Genomic DNA, 24790 nt, shown 5'->3' on the forward strand with positions numbered 1-24790 from the left:
TGATATTATCACAAGCACTGTGGACAACCAAAGCTATAGGCTGAGCCCCCAGCCTTGGGGTTTGTTCAAATGAAACTTAACCCACAAAGGCTAGATCAAACCTACTTAAAATTAGGATTAAGAGTCACCCCCAGGAGAACCTCTTTTGTTGCTCAGAGGTGGCCTCTCTCTCCAGCCAACACAACAAGCAAACTCACCACCCTCCCCCCCGTCTATGTGGGACATGACTCCCAGGGGTGTGGACCTTCCTGGCAATGTGGGACAGAAATCCTAGAATGAACTGTGACTCAGCATCCAGGGATTGAGAAAAACCCTAGAACCAGCTGAGACCCAGCATCAAGGGATTGAGAAAACCTTCTTGACCAAAAGGCGGAAGAGTGAAATGAGACAAAGAGTCAATGGCTGAGAGAGTCCAAACAGAGTCGAAAGGTTATCCTGGAGGTTATTCTTACGCATTAAGTAGATATCACCTTGTTATCCAAGATGTAATGGAAAGGCTGGAGGGAACTACCTGAAAATGTACAGCTATGTTCCAGTAGCCATGTTTCTTGATGATGATTGTATAATGATAAAGCTTTCACAATGTGACTGTGTGATTGTGAAAACCTTGTGTCTGACGCTCTTTTTATCTACCTTGTCAACAGATGAGTAGAACATATGGAATAAAAATAAATAATAGGGGACTTCCGGAGAAGATGGCGGCTTAGTAAGACGCGCGGATCTTAGTTTCTTCTCCAGGACAGCTACTAGGGGAGTAGAAACGATACAGAACAGCGCCCAAAGCCACAACAGAGATAAAAAAGACAGCGTACCCCATCCTGGAACAGCTGGCTGGCTGAGAGAAGCCGCTTGGGTGAGATCACCAAGGCGCGCGGGTGGCACTCCCTTCCCCCTTCCCAGGCCGGAGTAACTCCCTTCCCCCTTCCCGGGCCGGCTGGGAGAATTGGAGAGGCGGTCCCCTGAAACCGCGGCAGCTGGTGGCCACACCACGCGCGGCCTCCCGGACCAACTGAGAGAATTGGATCGGAAATCCCCAGGCCGGGGAGAACGGTGACGGGCGGGGGAGGCCCCTTCCAAACCCGTGACTCCCCAGGAACGTGCACTCTCCCGGGCGGGCCGCTGCCACTCTCCCGCCACACTTGTCGCCCGGGCCGACTAGGAAATTCGGACGGGCGCTTTCCCGGGCTGCGGCGGCCAGCAACCTTCCCTGCGTTCGGTCCCCGGGCCGGCTAGAACTCTTCCAAGCCGCTTCGGCTAGCGAACCTCCCGGACAGCGAGAGTTTTCCAAAGTTAAAGGTCCCACAGCACCTTTTACTGGTGGGACCCGCAGACAAACGTGTGCCACGAGCGCCACCTACTGGGCAGGATAAGAAAAACAGAACCCAGAGATTTCACAGAAAAATCTTCCTAACTTTTGGATCCAATACCCAGGGAAATCTGTCTAAATGCGCAGACGCCAACAGAAGATAACGGATCACGCTCAAATAATTGAAAATATGTCCCAGTCAAAGGAATAAACCAATAGTTCAAATGAGATACAGGAGCTGAGACAACTAATGCTGAATATACGAACAGAAATGGAAAACCTCTTCAAAAACGAAATCGATAAATTGAGGGAGGACATGAAGAAGACATGGGCTGAACATAAAGAAGAAATAGAAAAACTGAAAAAACAAATCACAGAACTTATGGAAGTGAAGGACAAAGTAGAAAAGATAGAAAAAACAATGGATACCTACAATGATACATTCAAAGAGACAGAAGATAGAATTAGTGATTTGGAGGATGGAACATCTGAATTCCAAAAACAAACAGAAACTATGGGGAAAAGAATGGAAAAATTTGAACAGGGTATCAGGGAACTCAAGGACAATATGAACCGCACAAATATACGTGTTGTGGGTGTCCCACAAGGAGAAGAGAAGGGAAAAGGAGGAGAAAAACTAATGGAAGAAATTTTCACTGAAAATTTCCCAACTCTTATGAAAGACCTAAAACTACAGATCCAAGAAGTGCAGCGCACCCCAAAGAGATTAGACCCAAATAGGCATTCTCCAAGACACTTACTAGTTAGAATGTCAGAGGTCAAAGAGAAAGAGAGGATCTTGAGAGCAGCAAGAGAAAAACAATCCATCACATACAAGGGAAACCCAATAAGGCTATGTGTAGATTTCTCAGCAGAAACCATGGAGGCTAGAAGACAGTGGGATGATATATTTAAATTACTAAAAGAGAAAAACTGCCAACCAAGACTCCTATATCCAGCAAAATTGTCCTTCAAAAATGAGGGAGAAATTAAAACATTCTCAGACAAAAAGTCACTGAGAGAATTTGTGACGAAGAGACCAGCTCTGCAAGAAATACTAAAGGGAGCACTAGAGTCAGAACCAAAAAGACAGAAGAGAGAGGTATGGAGAAGAGTGTAGAAAGAAGGAAAGTCAGATATGATATATATATAATACAAAAGGCAAAATGGTAGAGGAAAATATTATCCAAACAATAATAACACTAAATGTTAATGGACTGAATTCCCCAATCAAAAGACATAGATTGGCAGAATGGATTAAAAAACAGGATCCTTCTATATGCTGTCTACAGGAAACACATCTTAGACCCAAAGATAAACATAGGTTGAAAGTGAAAGGTTGGGAAAAGATATTTCATGCAAATAACAACCAGAAAAGAGCAGGAGTGGCTATACTAATATCCAACAAATTAGACTTCAAATGTAAAACAGTTAAAAGAGACAAAGAAGGACACTATATACTAATAAAAGGAACAATTAAACAAGAAGACATAACAATCATAAATATTTACGCACCGAACCAGAATGCCCCAAAATACGTGAGGAATACACTGCAAACACTGAAAAAGGAAATAGACACAAATACCATAATAGTTGGAGACTTAAATTCCCCACTCTCATCAATGGACAGAACATCTAGACAGAGGATCAATAAAGAAATAGAGAATCTGAATATTACTATAAAGGAGCTAGACTTGACATTTATAGGACATTACATCCCACAACAGCAGGATACACCTTTTTCTCAAGTGCTCATGGATCATTCTCAAAGATAGACCATATGCTGGGTCACAAAGCAAGTCTTAACAAATTTAAAAAGATTGAAATCATACACAACACTTTCTCGGATCATAAAGGAATGAAGTTGGAAATCAATAATAGGCGGAATGCCAGAAAATTCACAAATACGTGGAGGCTCAACAACACACTCTTAAACAACGAGTGGGTCAAAGAAGAAATTGCAAGAGAAATTAGTAAATACCTCGAGGCAAATGAAAATGAAAACACAACATATCAAAACTTATGGGATGCAGCAAAGGCAGTGCTAAGAGGGAAATTTATTGCCCTAAATGCCTATATCAGAAAAGAAGAAAAGGCAAAAATGCAGGAATTAACTGTTCACTTGGAAGAACTGGAGAAAGAACAGCAAATTAATCCCAAAGCAAGCAAAAGGAAAGAAATAACAAACATCAGAGCAGAAATAAATGAAATTGCAAACATGAAAACAATAGAGAAAATCAATAAGACCAGAAGTTGGTTCTATGAGAAAATCAATAAGATTGATGGGCCCTTAGCAAGACTGACAAAAAGAAGAAGAGAGAGGATGCAAATAAATAAGATCAGAAATGGAAGAGGAGACATAACTACTGACCTCACAGAAATAAAGGAGGTAATAACAGGATACTATGAACAACTTTACGCTAATAAATACAACAATTTAGATGAAATGGACGGGTTCCTGGAAAGACATGAACAACCAACTTTGACTCAAGAAGAAATAGACAACCTCAACAAACCAATCACAAGTAAAGAAACTGAATCAGTCATTCAAAAGCTTCCCAAAAAGAAAAGTCCAGGACCAGATGGCTTCACATGTGAATTCTACCAAACGTTCCAGAAAGAATTAGTACCAATTCTCCTCAAACTCTTCAAAAAAATTGAAGCGGAGGGAAAACTACCTAATTCATTCTATGAAGCCAACATCACCCTCATACCAAAACCAGGCAAAGATATTACAAAAAAAGAAAACTACAGACCAATCTCTCTAATGAATATAGATGCAAAATCCTCAACAAAATTCTAGCAAATCGTATCCAACAACACATTAAAAGAATTATACATCATGACCAAGTAGGATTCATCCCAGGTATGCAAGGATGGTTCAACATAAGAAAATCAATTAATGTAATACACCATATCAACAAATCAAAGCAGAAAAATCACATGATCATCTCAATTGATGCAGAGAAGGCATTTGACAAGATTCAACATCCTTTCCTGTTGAAAACACTTCAAAAGATAGGAATACAAGGGAACTTCCTTAAAATGATAGAGGGAATATATGAAAAACCCACAGCTAATATCATCCTCAATGGGGAAAAATTGAAAACTTTCCCCCTAAGATCAGGAACAAGACAAGGATGTCCACTATCACCACTATTATTCAACATTGTGTTGGAGGTTCTAGCCAGAGCAATTAGACAAGAAAAAGAAATACAAGGCATCAAAATTGGAAAGGAAGAAGTAAAACTATCACTGTTTGCAGACGATATGATACTATACGTCGAAAACCCGGAAAAATCCACAACAAAACTACTAGAGCTAATAAAGGAGTACAGCAAAGTAGCAGGTTACAAGATCAACATTCAAAAATCTGTAGCATTTCTATACACTAGTAATGAACAAGCTGAGGGGGAAATCAAGAAACGAATCCCATTTACAATTGCAACTAAAAGAATGAAATACCTAGGAATAAATTTAACTAAAGAGACAAAAAACCTATATAAAGAAAACTACAAAAAACTGTTAAAAGAAATCACAGAAGACCTAAATAGATGGAAGGGCATACCGTGTTCATGGATTGGAAGACTAAATATAGTTAAGATGTCAATCCTACCTAAATTGATTTACAGATTCAATGCAATACCAATCAAAATCCCAACAACTTATTTTTCAGAAATAGAAAAACCAATAAGTAAATTTATCTGGAAGGGTAGGGTGCCCCGAATTGCTAAAAACATCTTGAGGAAAAAAAACGAAGCTGGAGGTCTAGCGATGCCGGACTTTAAGGCATATTATGAAGCCACAGTGGTCAAAACAGCATGGTATTGGCATAAAGATAGATATATCGACCAATGGAATCGAATAGAGTGCTCAGATATAGACCCTCTCATCTATGGACATTTGATCTTTGATAAGGCAGTCAAGCCAACTCACCTGGGACAGAACAGTCTCTTCAATAAATGGTGCCTAGAGAACTGGATATCCATATGCAAAAGAATGAAAGAAGACCCATCTCTCACACCCTATACAAAAGTTAACTCAAAATGGATCAAAGATCTAAACATTAGGTCTAAGACCATAAAACAGTTAGAGGAAAATGTTGGGAGATATCTTATGGATCTTACGACTGGAGGAGGTTTTATGGACCTTAAACCTAAAGCAAGAACACTGAAGAAGGAAATAAATAAATGGGAGCTCCTCAAAATTAAACACTTTTGTGCATCAAAGAACTTCATCAAGAAAGTAGAAAGACAGCCTTCACAATGGGAGACAATATTTGGAAATGATATATCAGATAAAGGTCTAGTATCCAGAATTTATAAAGAGATTGTTCATCTCAACAACAAAAAGACAGCCAACCCAATTACAAAATGGGAAAAAGACTTGAACAGACACCTATCAGAAGAGGAAATACAAATGGCCAAAAGGCACATGAAGAGATGCTCAATGTCCCTGGCCATTAGAGAAATGCAAATCAAAACCACAATGAGATATCATCTCACACCCACCAGAATGGCCATTATCAACAAAACAGAAAATGACAAGTGCTGGAGAGGATGCGGAGAAAGAGGCACAGTTATCCACTGTTGGTGGGAATGTCAAAAGGTGCAACCACTGTGGAAGGCAGTTTGGCGGTTCCTCAAAAAGCTGAATATAGAATTGCCATACGACCCAGCAATACCATTGCTGGGAATCTACTCAAAGGACTTAAGGGCAAAGACACAAACGGACATTTGCACACCAATGTTTATAGCAGCGTTATTTACAATTGCAAAGAGATGGAAACAGCCGAAATCTCCATCAACAGAAGAGTGGCTAAACAAACTGTGGTATATACATACGATGGAATACTATGCAGCTTTAAGACAGGATAAACTTATGAAGCATGTAATAACATGGATGGACCTAGAGAACATTATGCTGAGTGAGTCTAGCCAAAAACTAAAGGACAAATACTGTATGGTCCCACTGATGTGAACAGACATACGAGAATAAATTTGGAATATGTCATTGGTAACAGAGTCCAGCAGGAGGTAGAAACAGGGTAAGATAATGGGCAATTGGAGTTGAAGGGATACAGACTGTGCAACAGGACTAGATACAAAAACTCAAAAATGGACAACACAATAATACCCAATTGTAAAGTAATCTTGTTAAAACACTGAATGAAGCTGCATCTGAGCTATTGGTTTTTGTTTTGTTTTGTTTTGTTTTGACTTTACTATTATTACTTCTATTTTTGTCGCTCTATTAACATTCTATATCTTTTTCGGTTATGTTGCTAGTTCTTCTAAACCGATGCAAATGTACTAAGAATTGATGATCATGCATCTATGTGATGATGTTAAGAATTACTGATTGCATATGTAGAATGGTATGATTTCTAAATGTTGGGTTAATTTCTTTTTTTCCGTTAATTAAAAAAAAAAAAGAGAGAGAGAAGGGGTAATTGGAGCTGAAGGGATACAGACTGTACAACTGGACTGGATATAAAAACTCAGAAATGGATAGCACAATACTACCCAATTGTAATGCAATTATGTTAAAACACTGAATGAAGCTGCATGTGAGGTATAGGGTTTTTTTTTTTCTTTCTATTAATGTTTTAATTCTTAATCTGTTGTCTTTTTATTTCTTTTTCTAAATCGATGCAAATGTACTAAGAAATGATGAATATGCAACTATGTGATGTTATTAAGAATTACTGATTGTACATTTAGAATGGAATGATTTCTAATTGTTTTGTTAATTCTTTTTTTAATTAATAAAAAAACTATTAAAAAAAGTATGTAAAAAAATATCACCTATAAAGGTGCAAAAATCATTAACTTTATTAATTTTATTAAATTACTCTCACAATGGTGGGGCAGGATCAATTAGTTGGCAGATAAGACACCAGAAAAATCATAAAACTTGCAATGTAAGATGTCAGTGAAGATGACCACAGCTGAACTAGAATGGTAAGGGAAGGTCAAGATTATTCCAAGAAACCTTAAGATTTCAGAGGGCTTGGTGTCTAAAAAAGAAATAAAATTAAATAAATAAATTACATTCCCACATAAAAAATAAATAAATAAATAAATAAATAATAGGGGGAACAAATTTTAAAATAAATTTAGTTCGAAATGTGAGTGATCAATGAAAGGGAGGGGTAAGAGTATGGTATGTATAATTTTTTTTTCTGTTTTCGTTTTATTTTTCTGTTGTCTTTTTATTTCTTTTTCTGAATTGATGCAAATGTTCTAAGAAATGATCATGATGATGAATATGCAACTATGTGATGATATTGTGAATTACTGATTATATATGTAGAACGGAATGATCATAAATTAAGAATGTTTATATTTCTTTCTTGTAATTTTTAATTAATAAAAAAAAGGATCAAAAAAAATAAAATAAAAGAGGGTCCCTGGACAAAATAAGTCCTGAAACATAGAGGGCCCAGCCTCTCCAGAAAATAAAATAGTTCCATCTCCCCACTCCATATTAGTGACACTCCTTCCAATATAAAAAAGTTAGAATGGGCATAGCCCGAACAACCCGAATGAGTGGGATAGAAAGATCAAAGGTGACGGTGGAGTTTTACAGCAAATGTAGGGTTTAACAAATGAATATGATTGCTGAATCACTAAACTGATACTTCCTTTAGTCTCCAGTATCTCAGAGTAGCTAGAAGTAAAAACCTAAAATTGTGGCATTGTAACCCATACCAAACTCTGAAATCTGTTCTACAACTAATTGCTGTGCTGTGCTTTGAAATGTATTGCTTTTTCGTATATACATTATTTTTCACAAAAAAGAAAAAAAATAGCCAATTGTGATGATGAAAAAAATGTTTATTCCTCCTAGCCTCCTATATTCTGGAGCAGTTAGAAGGAAAAATCTGAGAGGATGATATGGTAGCCCATGACAAACTCTGGGATCTCTCCTGTAACTACTTGTTAAAGTGTGCTTTGAAAACTATTGCTTTTTTCTTTGTTTTGTATATATGTTATATTACACAATTAAAAAAATTTTTTTTTAAATCAAACCAACCAAGCCTTCAAAAAGCTTTTATATAAAACTTGACTTATCTTTATAGTAGGACTGAAAATGTAGTGGCACATGTTCAGAGGAGAGTACTGTGGAAAGACATTCAAGTTTCAAGAGAAATGGGTCCATTTTTGCTTTGTTCTAATTTCTATTATCAAGCAATATTTTACTAAATATTTAGTGATCAACTACTATGAAATACAACACTATGCTGTGATATGGGGGATGCTGAAGTGAAAAACTAAATATGTCTCTAGAAATTTATTATATAATTGGAGACAGAGAAGAGAAGCTGTGCCAGTTTGAAATTGTTGTGTACCCAAGAAAAGCCGTGTTCTTAGGTCCTCATTCAATATTGCTGGATGGGATCTCTTTTATTGTTTTCATGGAAATGTGACCCACCCAATTGTGGGTGCTAACTTTTGATTAGTTGATTTTTATAGAGATGTGTCTCCACCCATTCAATGTGGGGTTGCTTTCTGGAGTCCTTTAAGAGGGAACCACTTTGGAAAAAGCTTGAAAGCCCACCCAGCCAGAGACCTTTGGAGACGAAGAAGGGAAACACCCCTCATAAAACAAAAAGCCACGATGGAAAGCTAGCAGACGTCCCCAGGTGCCTTCCCAGCTGAGAGAAAAACCCTGAACATCACCAGCCCTTTCTTTGGAATTAAGGTATCTTTATCTGGATGCCTTAGTTTGGACATTTTCACAGCTTTACAACTGTAAACTTGCTACTTAAATTCCCCTTTTTAAAAGCCATTCTGTTTCTGGTATATTGCATTCTGGCAGCTTTTAGAAACTAAAACAGAAGCCACCACATATAAAGAAGGTGAGGACAAAGCAAGTGAGGATAAGGCTGAGGGCTACTGGATAGTTGGTTTTAAGTCTTCTGAAAGTGCAAGAGAAACCGCAGAGGAAGTGAAATTTGATTGGAGAAGGGGTAGAAGAAAGCATCCAGGCAAGGGAAAGTCCATAAAACCCAGAGGCCTTCTTGGGATGGAGGAGAAATGAGAAGTCCACAAGGGCACAGGTTTGGAAGTCGAGGAAGATTAGATTAGCAAGGTGTTGTGGGAACAGATAATGGTGCATAAAGAATGTAGGGTGCAATTATTGAAGAACTGTGCATAGGGATGAGACAACTTACTACTATTGCTATCGTTATAACATATTATATTATTTATTATATAATCTTTTTTTTTGATTAGTTGTGAAAGAGACCCTATGGCCTGTTTATTATATAATCTTTAATGTGTCAGGCATTATTCTAAGAGCTTTACATGATTAATTTAATTTAAGGCTCACAACAATATCATAAGGTAGGTGCATTTTCCATCATTTCCATCTCATAAAGTAACTGAGTATATTAGTTAGGGTTCTCTAGAGGAACAGAATCAACAGGAATATCCATAAATACAAAATTTATGAAAGTGCCTCACGTAACCGTGGGAAAGTAGAATCCAAAATCCATAGGGCAGGATGTGAAGCTGACGACTCTGAAGGGGGAGGTCTGGACAAACTCCACAGGAGAGGCTCACCAGCCAAAGCAGGAAGAGAAGAGAGCCTGTCTCTTCTGAATTCTCTTTAAAAGCCTTCCATTGATTAGATTAAACATCACTCATTGCAGAAGACACTCCCCTTGGCTGATTACAAATGGAATCAACTATGGATGCAGCCAACATGATCATGATTTAATTCTATGAAATGTCCTCATAGCAACAGACAGACCAGCCCCTGCCCAACCAGACAAACAGGTACCACCACCTGGCCAAATTGACACATGAACCTGACCATGACACTGAGCTTTAAGAGGTTTACTAACGTGTCCAAGGTCACATCACTAGTAAGTTATTGTTTTGGTTTGCTAAAACTGCTGGAATGCAATATATCAGAAATGGAACAGCTTTTAAAAGGGGAATTAATTAAGTTGCAAGTTTACAGTTCTAAGACCAGAAAAATGTCCAAACTAAGGCATCCAGAGAAAGATACCTTGATTCAAGAAAGGTTAATGGGTCCAGAACACCTCTGTCAGTTGGGAAGGCAGATGGCTGGCGTCTGCTGGGGTCTTTGGCTTCTGGTTTCAAACAGCTTCCCAGGGGGTGTTTTCTTTCTGCATCTCCAAACATCTGGGTCTCATGTGCATGTGCTCTCTCTGATTGCACTCCAAGAATCTAAGCTTCCTCCAAAATGTTTCCTCTTATAAAAGGACTCCAACAAACTAATCAAGACACACCTTGAATGGGCAGAGCTACATCTCCATCTAATCAAAAGGTCACACCAACAAATGGGTGGGTCAATCTCCTAGAAACAATCCAATGAAAGGTTTCCACCCTAAACAATAGGTCCAGCCCCACAAGATTGGATCAGGATTAAAACAAGGCTTTTTTGAGGTGCATAATTATTTCAAACTGGCAGTTATGGAGGTGGAATTTAAATCCCTACATTCAGGGAGGTGGAGGGATACACGATGGCTGGGAAGGCCTGAGTCTGCTGTCAAGTCCCAGGAGAGGGAATGTGGGTGATGCAGTCTTGAGCAGTAACTGTGTACCAGAGATGGAACAGGCTGCTGAGACAGATACAGAGATGTCTGTCTGTCCTTGAGGAAGGTGCAGTTGAGAAGACATGGTTATAAGTACTACAATAGTATAAAGCAGAACATGATAAATCTCTGAGCAAGATGCAAACTTTCAGAGACAGGCAGAGAACACCATGAGCTGAAAGTACTCCAGGCTGGAGATGGCTTTATGGTGAAAGTAGCATTTAAGTTGGTCAGTTGAGGATGGGGAGCATTTCAGCAATGGGGAAGGGATATACGGGATCTGGGGGCAGGGGTGGGGGAAGATCATGCTAGTTGGGGATAATGGTGGCATGAAGGCAGAAAAGTGGAGAGAAAAGGGAAAGACTGGACGGTTTTCAAGGGCTGGTGACCAGTCTGATTTGGTCACTGGGTTCCTGTATTAGGGTTCTCTAGGGAAACAGAACCATCAGGAGATAGACAGATATATAGAGATAAGACATAATATGTGTGTATAATTTAAATATTATGAGATTTTAATAAGAACTGTCTCATGCAACTGTGGCGATGGGCAAGCCCAAATTGTGTACAGTAGGCTTCAAACTGGGAACATTGATGAAGGTTTTCAATGAATTCCTGAGGAGAAGGTGGCTGGCTGAAGTAGAGATGGAAATTCTCTCTTCTCACTGCTGAAATAATCAGTTCTCTCTTTATGGCCTCCAAGTGATTGGACAAGACTTCTCACATTGTTGAAGGCAGTCTCCACAGTCAGTTGTAGAAATAATCAACCATAGACGCAATCAACTTACTGATGATTTACATCTATGAAATAGCCTATAGTAAAAGACCAATGCTTGCTTGCCCAAATAACTGAACACTATAACCTGACCAAGGTGACACATGAACTTAACCATCACAGTCTCTGAAGGGAGATAAGGTTCAGAGGGAGATTCTGAGAGTTAAAGACCCATTGACAGTTCCTGGGTTACATGGAGAGGAAGCAATGGAAGGGGAGAAACTTTCACCCAAGTCTCACATAAGGGTCTAAAGACAGATATGAGACAAAGGTGACTTCAAACTTTTGAGACCATGTGACTGGTGGAATGGTACTAGAGATTGAGGAAGAAGGGCAAGACTGGAGATGGAAGATGATGAGTTCCCCTGTGGATGGATGGTATTTAGCACGAAAGTGAAAAAGCCAACTGGAAACGTCCAGATGGCAGTTAGACTTGAGGTGGAGAGCAGGTCCAGAAATGAGATCTGAGTCTTTGGTGTAGAAGTGGGCATAGAAGCTGTGAACATGGAAAGGTCTTCATAAGCATGTGTGGTGAGAAAGGAAAGGTGTTGAGGCCTGAGCCCTGGAGGGAAGAAGGTGCATGAGTACGTAGAGGAAGAAACAGGAGCAGTCAGGAAGGCAGGAGGCCCAAGGAGAGGAGAGGCAGGAAAAGAAGGCAGCAGACAGAGGGAAGTGTAGTTGAGGATGAAGGGCTCTGGTCATAGAAATAACAAGGGCAATTCCAGGGAGAACAAAGGAGCTAGGAGTTAAGCTTCTCCAGATTCAGGAGGAAGCAAGTATCTAGGATATGAGGCAACAGACATGGAACAGTAATTTAGTCTGGTGAAGAAGGGGCAGAAACAGAATGGGAGCTGGAGGGGTTAGAGCCAAGTAAAGATGATTTCTAGGTGGGAAGTCCTGTCCATGTGGGGTGGAAAAGGAGCCTCCAGAACAGGAGAGGCTGAAGACTGAACATGCTGGAGGAAAAACAGATATGAACAGGAACCTGAGAGTTAAGGAGGGTGGGAATGGGAATCCAGGAGAACAGATGAGTTCTGGACAAGAATAGGACTTAAAAAATAAAGTGAAGGACAAGAGATTTCCCCTGGAGACTGATGTGTGGAGATGAGGCTTCCGTTTCCTCAGTGATGCAGTGGGTAACATCTTCCAACTGGAGAGGGTACTGGGCTGGTGGCCAGGTGTGCTGGTTTGAAAGGAAGTATGCCCCCTAAGAAAAGCCATGTTTTAATATAAATCTCATTTCTTAAAGGTAGAATAATCCCTATTCAATACTGTATATTTGAAACTGTAATGAGATCATCTCCCTGGTTGATGTGATTTAGTTAAGAATGGTTGTTAAACTGGATTAGGGGATGACATGTCTCCACCCATTTGAGTGGGTCTTGATTAGTTTCTGAAGTCCTATAAAAGAGGAAACATTTTGGAGATTCAGAGAGATTCAGCGAGAGCAACACTACGAAGCAGAGTCCACCAGCCAGCGACCTTTGGAGATGAAGAAGGAAAATGTCTCCCGGGGAGCTTCATGAAACAGGAAGCCAGGAGAGAAAGCTAGCAGATGACGCCGTGTTCGCCATGTGCCCTTCCAGCTGAGAGAGAAGCCCTGACTGTGTTCACCATGTGCCTTCTCACTTGAGAGAGAAACCCTGAATTTCATCGGCCTTCTTGAACCAAGGTATCTTTCCCTAGATGCCTTTGATTGGACATTTCTTTAGACTTGTTTTAATCGGGACATTTTCTCAGCCTTAGAACTGTAAACTAGCAACTCATTAAATTCCCCTTTTTAAAAGCCATTCCATTTCTGGTATATTGCATTCCAGCAGCTAGCAAACTAGAACACCAGGGTAGAGAGAAAGAGGTCCAGAATGGCCTCTCCAGGAGCACTCCAGAGAGAATAAAGAAGAGGAAGGTACTGCCAGGAGGTGAATTCAGAGACCTGGGTTTCTGAACCACGGACAAGCAGCAACTACAGGCATATCTCATTTTATTGTGCTTCACTTTATTATGCTTTACAGATACTGTTTTTTTTTTTTGTTTTTTTTTTTTTACAAATTGAAGGTTGTGGCAACCCTGCATTGAGCAAGTCTATCAGCACCATCTTTACAACAGCATGTGCTCACTTCATGTCTCTGTATTACATTTTAGTAATTCTCACAATATTTCAAACTTTGTCATTATAGTGATCCACGATCAATGATCTTTGATGTTACTATTGTAATTGTTTTGGGGTACCATGAAGTTAATTGATAAATGTAGTGTATATTCTGACTGCTCCACTGACCAGCCTTTCCCATCTCTTTTCCTTTCCTTAGGCCTCCCTATTCCCTGTGACACATCAGCTGGGCCAATTAATAACCCTACATAGACTCTAAGTGCTCAAGGGAAAGGAAGAGTCCAATATCTCTCATTTTAAATCAAAAGTTAGAAATGATTAAGCTTAGTGAGAAAGGCCAAAAGCTGGGCCTCTGGTGCCAAACAGTTAGCCAAGTTGTGAAGGCAAAGGAAAAATTCTCGAAGGAAATTTAAAGTGCTACTCCAGTGAACACATGAGAAAGAACACACATGGTAAAAAGCAAAACAGCCTATTGCCAATAGCAATTTTTAGTGGTTTGGACAGAAGATCAAGCCAGCCATAATATTTCTTTAAGGCAAAACCTAATCGAAAGTGGGGCCCTAACTCTCTTCCATTCTTTGAGGGCTGAGAGAAGTGAGTAAGTTGCAGTAGGAAAGTCTGAAGCTTGTGGATGTTGGTTCATGAGGTTTAAAGAAAGAAGCTGTCTTCATAAAACAAAAGTGCATGGTAAAACAGCAAGGGCTGATGTAGAAGCTTCAACAAGTTATCCAAAAGCTCTAGTTAAAATACTGATGAACATGGTTACACTAAACAATAGATTTTCAAAGTAGACAAAACAGCCTTATGTTGGAAGTAGATGCCTTCCAGGACTTTCACAGCTGTAGAGAAGTCAATGCCTGGCTTCCAAGGACACGTTGACTCTCTTCATTAGGGGTTAATGAAGCTGGTGGTTTAAACTGAAGCCAATGCTTGTTTATCATGCTGGAATTTCTAGGGAACTTAAGAATTATGCTAAATTTACTGGACTTCTACCCTTATAAATGGATCAACAAAGCCTGGATGATAGCACATCTGTGTACAACACGGTTTACTGAAATATATTTTAAGCCCACTGTTGAGACCTGCTATTCAGAAAAAAAGATTCAAAATATGACTGCTCCTTGACAATATACCTGGTCACCCAAGAGCTCCAAAGGAGATGCATGAAATGAAAGGTGTTTTCATGCTTGCTAACACATAACCCATTCTGCAGCCCATGGATCAAGGAGTCATTTTGACTTTCCAGTCTTATTATTGAAGAAAATACATTTGTGAAGCTATAGCTGCCATAGATAGTGGTGCCTCTGATGGACCTGGCAAAGTCAGTCGGAAATCTTCTGGAAAGGATTCACCATTTCTGGTGGTGTGAAGCTGTATGCATCCCAGAAAAAACATGCTTTTAAATCTAATCCATTCCTGTGTGTGCGAGAGAGAGCGAGAGAGAATGTGAGTGAGCATGAGAGAAAGAGAATGTGCTTGACCAGCAGATGCTGCCATGAACCTTGTCATGTGGCAGAGGAGCCAAGGATCACCAGCAGCTTGTCTTCAGAAAGAAAGCATGGCCTTGATGATGTCTTGATTTGGCCATTTTCCTAGCTTCAAAACTGTGAGCACGCAAATTCCCATTGTTTAACCTGACATTTCATGGCATATGCTCTAAGCAGCTTAGGGAACTAAGTCATCATTCTAGATGTCATTTAGAACATTCATCATTCATGGGAAAAGGTCAAAACATCAACACTCATGGGAGTTCAGAAGAAGTTGATTCCAAATTTCATGGATGACTTTGAGGGGTTCAGGATTTCAATGGAGGAAATAACTGCAGATGTGGTAGAAAGAGGAGAACCAGGAGTGGAACCTGAAGATGTGATCCAATCGCTGCAACCTCATGATAAATATAAAATGGATGAGTTGCTTCTTATGGATGAGCAAAGACAGTGTTTTTTTGAGATGGAAGGTACTACTGATGAAGATGCTGTGAACATTGTTGGAACACAACAAAGAATTTAGAATATTACATAAATTTAGTTGATAGAGCAGCAGTAGGGGTTGAGAGGATTGACTCTAATTTTAAAAGAAGTTATAGTGGGTAAAATGCTATCAAACAGTATTGGATGCTACTGAGAAATCTTTCATGAAAAGAGTCAATCAATATGGCAAACTTCATTCTTTCTTATTTTAAGGAATTGCCACAGCCATCCCAACTTCCAGCAACCACTATCGCTGATCAGTCAGCAGCCATCAGTGTGGAGACAAGACCCTCCAACAGCAAAAAGATGATAGTTTGCTGAAGGCTTAGATGATGGGTAGCATTTTTTAGCAATAAGGCTTTTTTACATTTTTTTTAAGACAATGCAATTGCACACTTAATATACTACACTACAGTGTAAACATAACTTTGAAATGTACTAGGAAACCAAAAAACTCATGTGACTTCCTTTACTGCCGTATTTGCTTTATCGTGGTGATCTGGAACTGAACCTGCAATACCTACAAGACATGCCTGTAGTTGCTAAGGCAGGTGCTTCAGTGCTGAAAGGTTCTACCATGGCCAATAGGAAATCCTAACAGGGACCTTTGCTTTCACAAGTCTTGGGGAGAGTTTCAGGGCTCTTTCATGAAAATATCCTACTACTGATTTGGAAAATTCAATGCTGCTAAGTGCCGAACGTAGCTGAACTGCTAAAGCACGCATGTCCATGAATCAATTTTGAGAGCTGTAGCAACACCAGGAGAAGTGTAACATAAGTGTGTATTAAGTGTATTAAGGTGTGTGAGGATCAGCACCTGGCACAGACCATACCTCTGGAAGATAAACACTTAAGTAGCTATGAGCTTGCAACACAGGTGTCAGACAATCTGTCATCATCCAGAGGTCAGAAACCACTCAGGCCCAGAGATAAATTCTGTTTCTTAAATTATTCAACAATACACTGCTGTTTGTATCCTGCATACATTCAAAGTATAGGAATAAGTCAGAATCCCTTCTGCTTCAGTTTCCTCATAAGTAAATAACAATTACAGCCAACACTTATGAGCGCCTTCTCTGTGTTAGGCTCTAAGCTCTTTACAGGCATCTCACGAAAATCTATGAAGTAGGTAGTATTATTATACCCATTTTACAGATGAGGAAACCCAAGCTTGGACAGATGGTGTGGTGTACCGAGAATTGCTTTACTTTAGAGAGACAAAGGCAGTTGCACTAGTTCAGGTGTTTGGAATTTACAAGCCAGGAAAACTTCAAACATTTATTTGGAGAGCCACAAAGGATTGCCAGCTGGTTGTTTTTAAAGTCGTTTACCATGAAGGAAGAACATTTAAGAATTTTTAAGAGTGGAGAGAACTTAATCCCCAAATAAAGGATAGTCTTTTGCATTTTTAAATTTACATCATTTCTTTAGTATCATTTTAATAACAAGAAGCTGACTTATATTAAATATTTCAGGCACACACAAAAATGCACAGATAATGTAAGGAACACCAGTGTGCCCTCCCTTGAGCCTAAGAAATAAAACATGAGATTGAACTGGGGTACTCCGGTACCCCTCTCCCCGACTGCACGACCCGCCCTCTGCAAAGGTAACCATTACCCTAACACTGATGTTTCTCACTTTCTGGTGTGTTTTCATTACATTCAATAATTACTGGAGCAACCTTTTCTAGTGCGGCCATCTGGTGGGTGGCGATTCAAGGGCAGCACCGCGAGGGGCTGTGAGGACCCAGTAGACTACAGACCCGTTAAGACCCTGCACCGGACCTCGCATTTTTGGAAATCGTTGCTCTAAGGGGTCTGGGGACTCTCTAATAGTCGCAGTAAGCAAAACCCTTCAGCAGTTAGGAAGGTCAAAGTCCACCTCTTACTTTACTGCCTCCCCTACAAGGAGCTGATATTTGCCTAACTCTTCACCCATATTAACAGGTCATTTCTTGAGAGCCCCTTCAGGCTTTCGCTGGAGTCAGGAGCCTTTCACTGGACCCCGAGTTCTTGGAGCTTGTCTGGTTTTTCTGCTTCGACCCTTTCACAGATGGGCCCAAGAGGCCCAGAGAGGTCGGGGTCTCCCCTCCTGGAGCCCACCCCCCTCTGCCCCCAGCGCCCACCCCGGGCTCAGCCAGCGCGGAACCCGGAAGCAGCCAGCGCGGTCTTCGGGGGTTTCGCGAGCTGGGAACCCAACACAACCACTTTGCCTTTGTTGTATACCATACTTTCTACCGTTTCCTGCAAAATGTGACTCCTAAATGTAATTTCTGGGGAGTCTAAACGCCAGCAGAGAAGGAAAACACACCCGAGGCGGGTATGGAGTGTCTGGATTCTTTCAGCCCTCAAAGACAGGACACTGCCTCTGGGTCAGACTCTGCACAGCTCTCCAGAGGCATCTTATCGACAAGGCTGCAGGGGCTACTGCACCCACTTTACAGATGAGGGCTTTCACGCTTGAAGAGATGGGGTGGTCTGCTCTCAGCTGTTCGGCCCCTCAGGGTCCGTCTTCCCCCGCCCCGCCTTCCAGCGCTTACCATGGCGTCCGAGCCGTGGCCGCCGAGAGACGTGGGGAAGCGAACGTCGCGGACCTTCACCGCGGAGATCCTGCCGTGCACCATGGCTCGCGCCTGAGGATCCCGGACCGCGGCAAACGCTGGTGCTCGAGCGGTCGCGGGCGCTGATTGGCCGGCGGTGGGGGCGGGACCCTCACGTGTCCTGGGAGTCCGTCCGTGGATGCACTTCCGCCAGCGCGGGCCTCATAGTCTTCCCAGGAATCTTCCCCGCGTGTGACCTGGCAGCTCTGGTGGGCCCTGGCAGCCAGGGGGAGATCCCGCCTGAACTGGAAACTCGCCCGGTGACGTGCCTAGTAGCGGCGCCGAGCATGGAGAAGACGGGCCTGCCTGTGGTGCAGCCTCCACAGAGCAGCTTTGCGCCAGGGGCTGAGCTCCTGTCCCCCAGTCCGTCGGTGGACTGGCGCATCCCGAGACCCGAGTTTCACTCGGTACCCCAGGCAGGTCTCTTTAAGCGGCCTCCGCCTCAGTTTACCACCCGACAGATTAATGCGCGACTACCATTTATGACACCTCTACTGATGCAGACTTTTTTTTTTTTTTAACACTGTCAGGCACAGGCAGTGAAGCGGGTCTCCGGCGTGGCAGGCGAGAATTCTGCCACTGAGCCACCATCGCACCGCCCATGTAGACTGTTTTAAACACATTTTCTCATGGTCCTAACGCGCAAGGTGGGGAGGTCATTTTCATTTTATGGGTGAAAAAGTATGGTTTCAGAGAGGTCAAATGACTCGCCCAAGGTCACACAGCTAGCTAAGTGGCAAAGCGTCTTGGCTGCAATCGTGGGCTGTACCCTCAAGTACAGAAATTCTTATTTTTGGAGCTACTAGATCCTTCTGAGAACATGTTGATAGCTTATGGATTTTAATTTTAAAAAACATTTGCACAATGCAAGTTTTCATATCATGTTAGAAACTGCAATGCCTCTCAATTCCTACCTCCAGGAATGCCTTGAAGGTTCAGTGAAATCTTTGCTAAATAAGGTTGGGTGGTAATGCTATAGATATTATATTATAGTATTAATGTATGTGACTGTGGGCATGGCACTTTAGTAGAAGTTACATACATGAACCATACAAACTCAGTAATATTACTTCTAGGTATTTATCTGAGAGAAATTAAAACCTATGTTTACAGTAAAACTTGAATATTTGTAGTAGCTTTATTCATGATATCCCCAAACTACAAACAACTCAAATGTCCATCAACAGATAAAAAAACAGGTGTTCTAGTTTGCTAGCTGCCGGAATGCAACACACCAGAGACAGATTGGCTTTTAATAAAAGGGGATTTATTTTGTTGGTTCTTCAGAGGAAAGGCAGCTAACTTTCCACTGAGGTTCTTTCTTACGTGGAAAGTACAGGATGGTCTCTGCTGATCTTCTCTCCAGGCCCCTGGGTTCCAACAACTTTCCCCTGGGGTGACTTCTTTCTGCATCTCCAAAGGCCTGGGCTGAACTGCTAGTGCTGAGATGAGGAATGCGGAGCTGCTTAGGCTGTGCTACCTTGCACTCTCTCATTTAAGCACCAGCCAATTAAGTCAAACCTCACTCATTGCAGCAGACACGCCTCCTAGCTGACTGCAGATGTAATTGGCAACAGATGAGGTTCACGTATGGTTGGCTTATGTCCACAGCAACAAGACTAGGTATGCTCACCTGGCCAAGTTGACAACTGAATCTAACTAACACAACAGGCAAAACCAAATTGTCCTATATCCATACAAAAGAATGTTATTCAGTCATAAAAGGGAAGAAACTACTGATAATATGAAAATGATGAATCTTCAAAAGCATCATGTTGAATGAAAGAAGCCAGACAGAAATAAATGACTTCATACTGTATGAGTCTGTCTGTAAGAAATTCTAGAAATACAAAAGTGTCGTGACAAAAATCACTCAGTGGCTGCTAGGGGTTGAGGGTGAATAGAGAGGATTGACCCCAAAGGGGTATGACAGAACTTTTTGGAATGATGGAAATATTTTATATCATGATTGTGATAGTGTTTTCATGACTATACATTTGTCAAAACTCATCTAATTGTATACTTAAAATGAATTCTATTGTATATAAATTATACCTCAAAACTAATTTAAAAAAGCGAAAAACTGTTGCTTTGTGGATTCTCTTCCTCCTTCTGTTTGTTGTTTGTTGATTCTGAGTTTGGACTCTCTGGAATTGCATGTAAAACTCCCCAAGAATTTTCTCTTGTATTTATTGTGAACTGAGCTTCTTCTGGTTCCAGGAGTCTCAAAAAAGTTCTGCTGGATTAACAGTAACCTCTCTAATTTTCTAATAAAGATAACGTTTATAAAAAAACAACCAACTAATCATCCAGCTCCTTGATTGTTTCAAGGGATTTGGGATGGAAGGAGGCATAAATGCATATATTCAGGTGTCATCTAGGTCCATTGTATATTCTTTTAGTGTTTTAGAAGACAGAAGTTTTCTTTGAAAATAGTGCAATTATAAGTGAGTAAAAAAAATTTTAACCTTGAAGGGACACGACTAAATAACTTGGTTTTTTTTGTTAGGATCACTGTCAATTCTTTTGGCCAACTGTAGAGTTTTGCTTTTATTTCTCTCATCCATATCAGCATTTTGACTAGAGGCAGTGTTTTTTACTTTGGATTCTCAAAGTTCCTCCAGCTTGCTCAGGTTAACTTGACCTACAAGATTTAAGTGAAACTGGATTGAAATGCCCACGTGTGCAGGAAATCTAGTCTCTCACCCAATATTTCTGGAAGTACTTGTACTTACTTTTCTCTTACTCACCTGATTCAGTGTATGTAATTGCTAAATCTTTAATTTCTTCACTGCATTTAACCTCTTATGTGTGAAATCCACTTGTCACCTTTCTTTGTACCTTGTCAATCCATGTGGATGTTACCCCAAACCCTTTTACTTTGCTAAGTGCCACTGACTCAAAGTTATGTGTAGCAGATGTGAAGGAAGGTTTGGGGCAACACAGGAGGACCCAGAAGACATCTTACAATAGAATTAAGACATGTTTTGTAGAGGTCTGTGGGCCATTCCTGCCATAGGAATTTTCACACATTATTTAACTTCGCTTCCACTTTACCAATTTTCTGAATACTTTCTTTTTCTTCTGTTTCTTCTTTTTAGCTCAACACCCCACCATCATTCCTGTTCACTTGTTATATAAGGCAGAAGAATTTAACCATCTCATAATTCATCTAAACCCTTCTGGAGGACTTTTTTCAACAAAAGTTTTATCTTCCTGAGAATTCCACAGTGAGCAATTAAAACAATTTTTTTTCTCCTGACTATATAATTTAAAGATTTCTATGCTCATAATGATTCTGACACCTACAAGCGCCTAAAATGGAGTTTAAAATGAACCAACATGCTTTCAACACAACTTTACTATCAAGCACATAGATTCCCTTACCATTTCCTCAGGAGATATTCTCAGGACACATGTATGGGAACTCTGGAAATGTTAACGGTAAGGAAATTTTACAAGATGGGCTAATCACTTCTGAGTGCTGCAGGAAACTGAAACTTCAGCTCTAGTTAATTCATTAGTACCTGTTTTGGCAAAGCGAATTTCATGCTTCCACAGATATTCAAAAGTAAGAAAGAACTGTTGTGTTCCTATGGAAGCAATTGTATTCCTGTGCTAGTTTAAAGCTCGTGTACCCCAGAAAAGCTATGTCCTTTAATCCTCATTCAATATTGTTCAGTGGGATCTTTCTGATTGTTTCCATGGAGATGTATCTCCACCCATTCAAGGTGGAGTTGCTTACTGCGGTGAGCCCTTTAAGAGAGAACCATTTTGGAAAAAGTTTCAGAGCCAACAGAGCCTACACAGCCTGAGACCTTTGGAGATGAAGAAAATGCTCCTAGGAAAGATGTTTGAAACCAGAAGTCAGAGATCCTAGCAGACATTACCATGTGCCTTCCCAGCTGACAGAGGTGTTCTGGACCCACAGGCTTTTCTTGAATCAAGGTATCTTTCTCTGGATGCTTTGTTGGGGCATTTTCAGCGCCTTTGAACCATAAACTTGAGATTTAATAAATTCTCCTTTTTAAAAGCCATTCTGTTTCTGGTATATTGCATTCCAGACAGCTTTTACAAACTAAAACAATGCCTTTTTCTTAGGATAAAAAAGGGTAACCAGGAGCAAGCTTGTTTTAGTTTATTAGGAAACAATGGTGACAAATGATCATTCCCTCTGGCCAAAGATGATAAATGATGCCATTCTCTTTTTAGAAATAAAACAAATAGAAACTCCTGAAGCAAAAACTGATTGGACAGGAGTAAGTCTCCCTGGCAACATGGAACTGGACTGCCAGGGATGAGCCTGGCCTTCCCACCATAGGATCAACAAAGACTTCCTGGGGGAAAGATGTGTAGCAAATAAGGTATCAGTGGCTCAGAGAGTTCAGAGTTGAGAGGTTACTCTAGAATACTACTCCCAGGCAAGGTTCAGCTAGATATTGCTATTTACCATGGTTTGCCAAACCCCAATCAAAAAATTCCTACCAACCCTAAAGAATACCTAGGGCTCTATTTGAGATTTTATAAAGGTTCCATGCAGTATGATTACTTTCTAGAAACCTACAACCTGCAGATGGGTTTCTAGGCCAGATAAGTCCTGAAACCCAGAGAGGCCAGCCTCTCAACTAGTTCCATCCCCCTATCCCATATTATTGACAACCCTTCCAACATAAAAAGGTTAGAATGGGCATTGCCTAAATACCTCTAAAAGACTGGGAGAAAGATCAAAGGAGAAGGTGAAGTTATAACAGAGAGGATAGGTGAGTATGACTGCTGAATCATTCTGTTGATATTTCTTTTTGCCTCCAGTGTCTTGGAGCAGCTAGAAGGAATATTCTAAAATTGTGGAACTGTAATCCACACCAAACTCTGAAATTTGTTCTATAACTAATTGTTGCAATGTGCTTTGAAATTTATTACTTTTTTGTACATATGCTACTTTTCACAATAAAAAAGAACAAAAGCTGATTGGGAAGTATATCGAACTGATAATTTATATAAAACTAACATTTGTGGTACATAGCAATGTACATTACATTAAATGCAAAAAAAGTCCTTATTATGCAGGCAGTGAAGGAAATATCCCAAATCTTGAGACTATTCAAAACTCTAACTTCAAATCCAGAATCTTAAGAGTCACTCAACTTTCTAATTTTCAAAACTTGATTACCATATGTGGTAAGACTTCATTAAACAGTGTATCTGATTAGCTGTAATTCCCTAATTCTTGATTATATCATCCAGGGTGTTACAGTTAGTAAATTCCTACTTTCTACTGAAACAATCTTGGTATTATGATGAATATTAAAGTGCTGCCTACAAATTGATAGCACAAATTAAGATAAATCAAAGGGGTGGGCAGGATTGGAGAACCACAAAGATTAATGCAGTGACCAGAATTAGTTTTAGCAAAACTGTTACCATCCCGTAATCCAGAAAGAATAAGGCATGGCAGTAGTTATATGAGGAGGCCATATAGTGCAGAGCCTTTGGTTGAAGGACAGTCAGTCCAGTCTTCCAGGGAGGGAGCCGGGGGAATAAATACCTTGACCTCTTTCCTGTTTCCTCCCAACCTCAGATAAGGCTCCTCATTGGCTGAACTCAACAGGAATCTGGAGAGCCAGAGAGCCCATTGACAAGTACAGGTCAGCCTTTGGCAGAGAGCAAGGCTGAATGGATGTGGAGGGGAAAATGGACAATGCTGGGTGCAAGTTGTATAGGCATTCCTTTCTCCACCAACAATTTGAATGTTCATTTTACTAAGTCAGGACGCTGGGGGCCAGTGACAGAAACTTAATACAACAAACAAAAAAGGAAAAACTGAAGGAAGAGCAGAGAGGAACTGATATTAGGGAAATAAATGGTATCAGGGCACATTGTTTCACAGCTTCATGTTGTGTGATCAGACAAGAGGTGAAATACATTTTACGACTCCACAGAGAAAAATCTTAGAGAAAAACTTCGAGATCTAAATGAAGATTTGCATAAATGGATGGAAAGACTGATTAATTTATAATTTATATGCATAAAGCAATTCCAACCAAATTTCACTCGAATTTTTTTAAATATGAAAAATAAAGTCTAAACTTAATTAGGAATTTGCTAGAATACCAAGATTAAAAAAACAATAAAAAGGAATAGCAATGGGGACTTGCCCTCTTGGTTATTAAAATGTATTATAAAGTGATAGCAATTAAAAGGTGTTATGTTGGAAGAAATGACAAGTCAGCTAGACCAAACAGAAGTGTGCAGATGTGCATGATAAAAGAATGAAAACCAAGGGGTGGGAATATATTAAACAATAAATGATATTGGAAAACTGTATGGGAAAAAAATTATGCTACCCCCAAATAACTTCCATATGAATCGAAGAGAAATGTAAAGAAAAGAAAAGCATAAAATTTAATATATATGAGATGAATATTTAATGTTGGGATGGATACTTTCTAAGCATACAAT

The 24790-nt window shown here is 40.3% G+C and overlaps 1 protein-coding gene across 4 annotated transcripts in view; it reads right to left on the reverse strand.

Moving 5' to 3' along the window:
- ENOSF1 (enolase superfamily member 1) overlaps positions 1-18397 on the reverse strand; it is a 77033-nt gene extending 58636 nt beyond the window's left edge. For all 4 annotated transcript variants that reach the window (XM_077135856.1, XM_077135857.1, XM_077135855.1 and 1 more), the window contains exon 1: positions 18272-18397. In XM_077135856.1, the coding sequence (XP_076991971.1) occupies positions 18272-18355 (84 nt within the window). In that variant the 5' untranslated portion in view covers positions 18356-18397. The remainder of the gene's footprint in view (positions 1-18271) is intronic.
- Positions 18398-24790: the final 6393 nt, after the last annotated feature.

The sequence above is a fragment of the Tamandua tetradactyla genome, chromosome 18, assembly GCF_023851605.1.
Source record: "Tamandua tetradactyla isolate mTamTet1 chromosome 18, mTamTet1.pri, whole genome shotgun sequence".
Taxonomy (NCBI): Eukaryota; Metazoa; Chordata; class Mammalia; order Pilosa; family Myrmecophagidae; genus Tamandua; species Tamandua tetradactyla.